Genomic DNA, 9,277 nt, shown 5'->3' with positions numbered 1-9,277 from the left:
AGGGCCCGCAATGGCATTCTGGGCCCAGGGCCAACGGGAACCCAGGGCGGGGCAACAGGAGCAGAAGGCCCAGGATGCCAGGGGTTCTCGAGCCAGGCCAGCTTCCCACTTTCCCTGCTGTCACAGCTCAGCCTGGCTCCATAGAGCCCCTGCTGGCCTGGGCCCCATGCCCCTGCCAGTGCTGGCCCTGGTGCACTGGCATGGGCACTGCACTCTAGCATAACCACTCACTGCCACTCCCTCCCTGCCTACCGTTGCCATTTCCCCGCTTTTCTGCCTGCTGCCACCGCCACTGGTCCTCTCCATCCCCCTGCCCACTGCTCTGGCACCATGTGGTCCCTGGCTGCAGTGCCAGGACTGCAGGGCTCAACAGGAGCTGGCTTGGCCCCCACAATTCTCAGCTGGCTCCATGTGGTGCCAGTCCAGCTCCTGCTCTGTTGTGCGATCTCAGCCGTGCAGCTGAGACACGGTGCTAGAGTGGTGAGTGGAGGAGGATTGGGAAGTGGCAGGAGGAGGGGGCAGATGGGGGTGTGGGAGAAGTGGCTGTGATCAGGAGCATGGAGCCTGTGCAGGTGTGCCAGGGCCAGGAGCAGTAGCAGAGGTAGCCTGAGCTTGGAGGAGCTCTGGCAGGGCTTTGCCTGCTGTGTGGGGTGTAGGTAAACCCTCCCCTTCCACATGTGCCACAGCCCTCCACATGTGCCACAGCCCTCCCCAGCCACCCTCCCCCCACACACTCAATCCCCCACAAACCCCGTACCTATTCACACCCCACATATCCACGCACACCCCTACATGCTCCCCCACCCCACACATACACACACGCCCACAGCCCTCCACAAACCTATACCCCCACCACAGTATTTTAGAGTGCAACTTCATTTTAAGCTATCATACAATCACCTCTACACAAACGCACGCTACAGGAACACGTGTAAATCAGGACAAAAATGTTTTTTGAAATCAAATTAATGGATGTTGTAGTAGATGTTTGATTTTTAGAATAGAATTTGGTATTTTTCTGGTTCCGAGATGGCAAACCCCCTTCCTGAAATTAGTTCTTCCAAGGGGCAGGGGAAGGGACTTCTGGTGGCAAAGGTCAGGTGTTAGGGGATGGGATTTCCGGTGCCAAGATGGTAACCAGGGGATGGGGCACCTATCAAGGGGCAGGGCTACCATTGTGGCCCTTGACAGCTTGCCAAAACTCAGTAAGTGGCCCTCCACTTGAGATAATCGCCCGCCCCTGGCCTAGTGTCTTCCTTTGCAGATAGAAAAGGGAAGACTTGAAACAAAATAGAATAGGAAAATGGTAAAAGCAAATTGCAATGCAAAGCAAAACTGAGTTAAGTATGAAATTCTCAAAAATGCCTATTAAGCAGGCTGCTAAGATATTGTCTATACTTCTACTTGGTTTATTTAATTTAAAAAACCAAAAGAGCCCCTCCCGCTCAGCAACAGCAACTTTTGAAATTCTTTTATTTCTTTTGGTTCATAGGAGCTCCAAATTCCACAGTGGAATATAAGCACTCTGGTATGTCTGATGTTGGGCAATTATATAATTCAGTAAACCAGGAACTACCAAAAAGATTTTCTTTTACTGAATGGGAGGAATGAGTATTTTCCACTCACTGTGGCATTGTTTAGTAGTTCTAATGAGGAAATGTGCCCAAATAAATTTCTCCCTGAACACATTCTTTCATGTAAGGGAAAAAATGATGCGTGTTTGAGCTGATGTACGAGCCTAAAAGATTACCCCTGAATGAATTCTCTGTCATGCATGCAGAATGGGTCCAGAGAGTTTGATATGATTCCATAATGTTGACCTTGCAAAACCCTCTAGCAGCTTAGTTTTCATAACTTCTTTATGTAACTCAAACAAGCTTATTATGACCAGGGATATGGGTTTTCCATTTGTCGTGGAAAAATGTTCATTTTCTCCTTTGAAGGGGAAAGACATGGGAGACCCCAGGTTTCCACTTGCAGGCTGGCAGAGTTCCAGCCTGCAGGGGGCTGCTTGGGGCTAGGGGGAGCGGGATACACTGGGCACCATGTGCATGTGTGCATACACATATGCACATGGCAGCCAGGCAGTGTGGTGGAGAGTAGCTCCCTCAGCTCCTTCCAGGTAAGCTTAAGGGGCTGGAGGGTGGGAAACAGGTGATGCTGGCGGGGGGCATGGCACGTTCTCACTGAGACTTCTGCATCCACAGTGGGGTGCGAGGCTACAGCTGAGCTGGACCAGCTCTGGGCAGGATCCGCCTCCACAGCCCAATGTGTGGGACCAGGCATGGAAGCGCTGCACTGCCATTGCCACCAAGGTGAGGCAGGCTGCTGCCTGGCAGGCTGCTGCTCAGCAGCAGCAGGGGTAAAACTCTGTGCTGCCTCACCTTGGCAGCCATGGTGGCACAGTGCTACCCCATGCTCTGGGTCCTGTCCGCTGGGCCATGGAAGCAGCTTCTGCCTAGTGCTGGTCTGGCTTGGCTGCGGTCCTGCAGACTGTTACAGGCGCAGAAATCTCGGGGGAGGGGGCATGTGCCCCCCTGCCCCATTTCCCTCATGCACTGCTTGGGGACAGGGGGCAGCAGGTTGGGAGTATGGGGCACCAGTAGGGCTGAGGAGGCTGTAGGTTGGGAGTGAGCGGTACTGGCAGGGCCAAGGGGCTGTAGTTTGGGAGTGAGGAGCACTGGCAGGATCAGGGAGCTGTGGGTTTGGAGTGAGGACCACTTGCAGAACTATGGGGCTGTGGCTTGGGATTGAGGGGCACCAGCAGGGCCAGGAGACTTCCTGTTGGGAATGAGGGGCACCAACAGGGCTGAGGGGGTTGTGGTTTGGGAGTGAGGGGCACCGGCAGGGCCAAGGGGCTATGGGTTTGGAGTGAGGGCCACTTGCTGGGCCAGGGGGCTGTGGCTTGGGAGTGAGGGGAACCAGCAGGGCCAGGGGGCTTCCTGTTGAGAGTGAGGGGCACCAGCAGGACTGGTGGGGGCTGTGGCTTGGGAGTGAGAGACAATGGCATGAACAGGGGTAGGACACAGGCATATCAGGGCTACTCGGAGCCACAAAGCAGTGTAAGGTGGGGGACAGCTGCAGCTGGACCCGAGTCCTGGTGAGCAAATGGGACAGGAGGAGCTCTGATTTTTTTCAAATGCAAAAATATACAGGTCTTTAGAATGTATTTTATTATAAAGATTGAGGCACTGGTAGGCTTCCAAATTGCTTTATAATTGTAAATATATCAGTAAAACGTTTTGTTCAACTGATATATATATATATATATATATATATAGTGGCGTTTCCTTTCAATCACAGAAAAACCTGGATTTGGGGGGTTTTAATCGGAGAATTTTGTTTTTTTATCAGAGAATTTGGGATTTATAAACTAGGGAAACCAGGATCGTGCTTATGACAGAGAATATGTTGCACCTTTTTCTCCTTTGCCATGACCAAAGAGTTTCGTTTACTAGATGAAATTGGAGCCCTATAATTCAGTTTTATGTAGACTTACAATTGTAAATTAACCATAAACCTGGAATATAATGATCCCTAATTTTTACTGTACAAGAATAATATGTCTTATTAATTGAATCATATCACTTTTAAAAAAAATATACTCATAACATAAATATTTGTGACTTTGGTTTTGCCTTCTTTAAACATGTACTTTGTGTGCGCGCGCGCGTGGAAGGGGGGTTCTTCTCCTTTCTCTGCATTGGTGGTCAGTACCACTGACCTGAAGGTTCTTTAGCTCCTTTGAAAACTAAGCATTACATTCTTGTTCAGAACGTGAATTCACTTTATAATTGCTTTCTTCTTATAATCTGCATCATAAATTATAAATTCTGGGTTTACAGCCCTGTTTCTTTCAGATTTCTTCTGAAGAAATGGTGATGTAGAAAGTATAACAAGCCTTCACCATCATTCATCTTGACAGTGAAGCATTTTCTAAAGAAATGGGTTTTTTTTCCTTTTTACTATGTCTGGGAATTTGGAATTTACCTGAAACTTGTTTAGTTTCAAAGGATACATATAAACTTACTATATTGATACTGTCAAGATAAATTCAACTTCCAGTGTTTGATAAGGAGCAAGAGGAAAGATCTTGTTTACACAGGATATGAACAGAAATTCAGACTGGTTTGCTATTGTGGTTTTAAACTCGGTACCAACTTCTTCAGTTTTGCTGACTAAAAGTTATGACATTTCTTTGTACCTTTTATATTCATTCAAAGGTAGTTCTATTCATATGTTTCTATTTTGTACTATGAGTAACGATTACTTGTTCTGTGGTACACAATTGGGCTTGAAAGAAATAATTGCTCTCTAGCTTGTGAATAGAAAAACAACCCTTGCAAATGTTCAGAGGTATAAATCAACCTGGATGTTCTTGGTGACTTTAATGAATGTGATGTGCACAAAGCATGAGTGGCATTATTTGCTGAGGTGTGGAATTTTGGCACTGAATTTGTACCAGGGCCATGTCTAGTAACAAAACACTTAAAAAAAACAAAACAAAACAAAAAAAACAAACCCAGGGGATAATTCTGCATTGAGCACACACATTGAAAATTATGTAATTAGATGCATTGTTAGTCCTGTTACATTTGATATCAGTATCAAATAACCTAATTTAAGTCACTACAGAAAAGGTGTAGGTTTTGTACTTTTACCTAACAGTTAACATAAACATAAAGTAAGTGGTAAACAGTGTGATTTGTCAAGATTTGTACTATTTATATTTAAGGAAGTATAAAACCAAACACAAATGTATGGTTTATAGAAATCAAACCAAACCAACCAATGATTTAAAGTTTAGAAACTTCTCTCAGAATTAGGTTCCCTAAGAGCTTTTCCTTTCCTTTCTTGACATTGGTTTCTAAATAGAAGAGGTAAGATTATTATTTAACTGAGTCATCATTAATACAGATTTGCAGACATTTTTGCTCATTGATGAAGCTCAGTTCTAGTTTTAGGAGTACTAAACCATTATATGGGTGTAATTTTACAGTATGCAGTAAGTTTCTGGTTTAACTTGCTAAATGGGTACTTTGTGTCAGTCTTTCACAGGTCCCATGGGACGCCCCTGCCCATTACGGGACAGGGACGCCTAAGTGAGGGTGGTTCCTTGCCCTCCATCAATGCTGACCTTGTCAAGGAACAGTTTGAGAGGCTGGGCACCTTCAAGTCAGCCGGCCCTGACAATTTACACCCCAGAGTACTCAAGGAGCTGGCTAGTATCATAGCTCAGCCCCTGGCATGGATCTTCGAGAGCTCCTGGTGCTCTGGTGAAGTGCCTGATGATTGGAAGAAGGCCAGTGTGGTGCCTATCTTCAAGAAACGGAGGAAAGTGAATCTGGCAAACTACAGGCCCATCAGCCTGACCTCTATCCCAGGGAGGGTCTTAGAAAAAAATCAAGGAGGCCATTCTTAATGGACTGGCCAATGGCAACACCCTGAGGGACAGCTAGTACAGGTTTGTTGTGGGTAGGTCATGCTTGACCAATCTCATTTCCTTTTACGACCAGGTGACCCATCACCTGGACAAGGGGGAAGAGATTGATGTCATATATCTCAGCTTCAACAAAGCCTTTGATCTGGTCTCCCGTGATCACCTCTTGGCAAAACTGGCCAACTGCGGCCTTGGGTCCACCATGATCCGCTGGCTGGGGAAGTGGCAGGACCCAGAGGATGGTGGTTGAGGGAAGTCAGTTGTCATAGTGCCCTGTGACCAGTGGGGTCCCTCAAGGCTCTGTCCTTGGACCTATATTGTTCAACCTCTTCATTAATGATACGGGCATTGGAGTCAGAAGCAGACTGGCCAAGTTCGTCAATGATACCAAACTTTGGGGTAAAGCATCCACACCTGAGGACAGGGGTAATCCAGGCTGACCTTGACAGGCTCAGTAAATGGGCGGATGAGAACCTCATGGTGTTTAACACTGAAAAATGCAAGGTTCTTCACTTTGGGTGGAAAAACCTGTGGCACGTCTATAGGCTCGGCAGTGCTACGCTGACTAGCACTATGGACGAGAGGGACTTGGGGGTCAGGATTGACCTGAAGATGAACATGAGCCTGCAATGTGATGCTGCAGCCAGTAAAGCAAGCAAAACACTGGCTTGCATCCCTAGATGCTTCTCAAGCAAATCCTAGGACGTCATTTTCCCATTGTACTCGGCCTCGGTGAGGCTGGAGCTGGAGTGCTGCATCCAATTTTGGACTCCACAATTCAAAAAGGATGTGGAGAAGCTTGAGAGAGTCCAGAGGAGATCCACACGCATGATCAAGGTCAGGAAAACAGACCTTATGACAAGAGGCTGAGTGAGAGCTGTGGGACTTTTCAGTCTGGAAAAGCACAGGCTCAGGGATGGGCAACCTGATGGCCACCTATAAGTTTATAAGGGGTGTTCACCAGGACCTGGGGGAATGTTTGTTCACCAGAGTGCCCCAAGGGATTACAAGGTTGAACAGTTATAAACTCCTGCAAGACCGTTTCAGGCTGGACATAAGGAAGAACTTCTTTACTGTCCGAGCCCCCAAGGTCTGGAATGGCCTGCTGCCAGAGGTGGTTCAAGCACCTACTTTGAACGCCTAAACTGGATTTTTTTTGTTGCTGGGATCCTGTGACCTCAGCTGACTTCCTGCCCCTGGGGTAGGGGTCTGGACTCGATGATCTTTCGAGGTCCCTTCCATCCTTAATGTCTATGAAATCTATAAAATCTATGAAATAAATGGGACATGGGAGTAGAGAAGAATTGCAGTTTGCTTTATTTTTATTGTATGTTTCAGTCAATTAGATCATTCTATTTACTGAACATCCTTAACACCTTTTTGTTATTATTTGGAAAAAAATTACTAGTTTGTGCAAAGAAATCAAAGTTGTCCAAATATATATTTAAAAAGGTTTTTTTGGTGGGGGGGCGGGGGGAAGGCAAGAAGAAGATAGCAAGGAGATAGACTTGATTTTTTTTTTTTTAAAGAAGGATAACTGAAAAGTCATTGCTAGATGCTTTATTTTTGTGCCTTTTTATAACTTCAGTGCCTTCCAGCAGCTTACACTTACGTTTTTAGTTTCATGTTATTCTGACTGCTCATGTGACTTGCAGCAAGAAATTGAGTACAGTTATGTTATAAGCAATGAAAGAGAATTATCTTGGTTTTTAAGTACTTTACATTTTCTTTTATTTTTTTGTGAACAGTTGGAGCTGAAAATGTACAAGAAGCAATTGAAAGTGGAGCTGTTTTTCTTTTTAAGACATTTCACATGAAGGAATGCGTTGGTCATGATGAGACAAAAGCTATCAAGCAGATGTTTGGGCCCTTTCCATCATCATCTGCTACTGCAGCTTGTAATGCCACATGTCGGATTGCTTCTCACTTCACTGAAGAACAGCTTACGGCCCTTATACAGATGGTTGAAGAACAAAATGGTGATAACAGAGTATTCTTTGGTAAAAATGTAGTGTTTTCATTTGACATGCATGATTTGGATTGCTGTGAAGAACTGCCAATAAACGGTGAGGTTGATGCACAGAAAATTATAAGCTTAGATTACAAGAAATTTCTGAATAACCATTTGGAGCACCTCCAGACTTGTTATAGTGACAAAAATGATCTTAAGTCAACAGAGAGAGTGGATGACTCTTTTCTGTGGTGCGAGGTTGGAAAGTATCTAAATGAGTCCCTAAAGGGAACCCCTGGAGGACCAACAATAGAAGATCTCTGCTGCACGTTGTATGAGATGCTTGCATCCAGCAAGAGTGGTGATGAACTTCAGAATGAGGTACAGTGGATACAGTAGTTGTCATATTTATTTTAATGTGACACAGATATTAAGGCTCTTTCTCTATCTCATTTCAAGCTCACAGACAAAGAATTGATTGTCTAGCAGGTACAGACCTACCTGGCTAGACATGATTCTCCCAGACACTTATTCTTCTAACTACACTTCTAAAATACGCGAGGTTCCTAGTATTTTTTAGAAGATTAATGCGGTACTTTAAAATAAAAGGAATGCTTTTTCCATGTTGTGGAACCCTCTTTTCTGGTCATAATGTAGGAAAGAGATGTGCTCAGAAGTGGAAGTGGGGGCAAGCAGCTTTGCATTAAAACTGTCGCATATTACTATTCTGTAAGATTATTAATAAAATGTTTTACAAATTAGGTATGCAAAAGTTCAGTCTGAAAGTATAGTGGCACTTGAATGCTTCTCTCTATCTTGTTTTTCAGGAAATATAGTAAATTTTTCAGAACGTGTTCTTTGTCATTGTGGTTTAACTTGAATTCTGATAGTTGATAAGAAAAAGCTGGTTGCCAGGGAAAAAATCTTCTTTACACTACCATTTTGAGACTCATCTGGGGAAAAAACACAGAGTAAGGTGTTCTTTGGGTTGCAAACAGTAGCTTGCTCTAATTTCAGGGAAGCTTATCAAAAGTTTACTAAGGCTGAAGATTACATTCTTTCTCCCTATTTGTCCCATTTCCTTCTTTATACTCCCTCAGAAACAGTTCCCTGTTTAATGCAAATATTATATGGTTGGCATGTTGCTTTTCATCACAATGGTTCCATTAATTCATTGGCTGCTGCATTGTTGGTATGGGTGATCACAGGCCCCATCTGAAACTCATCAGCTTTTGTTAAAAGCTAGCTGACACTGGTATTATATCCTCCATTAGAGCAATGATGCTTTGAAATTTTCTTGTGTTTTTTTGGGGCTGTATCTTCATGCAGGTTTTTTTATTATAGTAATTTTATTTTAAAGTTTGCTGCTGGGGTCATTCTGTGTGTGTCCATGCAGATGAGGCTCTTTAACCTAAACCAGTACATTTCTAAAACTGCCCCAGATTTATAGCTGGCATTAAATTAGTATGATAAGTGGCTGTTTCACTGTGCACATTTTGAGGATATTGCATTAAGTGAAATGTTTGCTTACTAATGTCTGTTTTGCTTTTTAAAATCCTTTCACTCTTTATAAATGATAAGGGACTGTTCATAGGAAATAAAGTTTCTTTGTGAATAATCAAAATAGAATAATCAATTTTTGACGTTTTAAGTGCTACTTGTTTGTTTCAAAATTCTTGCTTTAAAGGTTTGGGGAAAAAAAGCCCATTAACACTTCTACTGTAGCCAGTTAAGAGAGGGGATTACCTTTCTACACTAGGCACAGTACTGGTCTGGTCTGTTGTGCAAAAAAAATTGGGCAGTGAGCAATGTATGGGAGAATAGGACCAGCTTTATCTAGAGGTGAATGAAATGTCCTTAAAATAGTTTACTAAGATTCCAAACAG

The 9,277-nt window shown here is 44.1% G+C and overlaps 1 protein-coding gene across 7 annotated transcripts in view; it reads left to right on the top strand.

Moving 5' to 3' along the window:
* ASCC3 (activating signal cointegrator 1 complex subunit 3) overlaps positions 1-9,277 on the top strand; it is a 567,052-nt gene that overhangs the window by 50,097 nt on the left and 507,678 nt on the right. For all 7 annotated transcript variants that reach the window (XR_003093256.1, XM_006020463.3, XM_025200058.1 and 4 more), the window contains exon 4: positions 7,189-7,772. Coding sequence is in view for 6 of the 7 variants with exons in the window: in XM_006020463.3 (XP_006020525.1) it covers positions 7,189-7,772 (584 nt within the window). In the remaining variant the exon portion in view is untranslated. The remainder of the gene's footprint in view (positions 1-7,188; positions 7,773-9,277) is intronic.

This window comes from Alligator sinensis, unplaced genomic scaffold (assembly GCF_000455745.1).
Source record: "Alligator sinensis unplaced genomic scaffold, ASM45574v1 scaffold145_2, whole genome shotgun sequence".
NCBI lineage: Eukaryota > Metazoa > Chordata > Crocodylia > Alligatoridae > Alligator > Alligator sinensis.
This window is presented reverse-complemented; position numbering and strand designations above follow the sequence as displayed.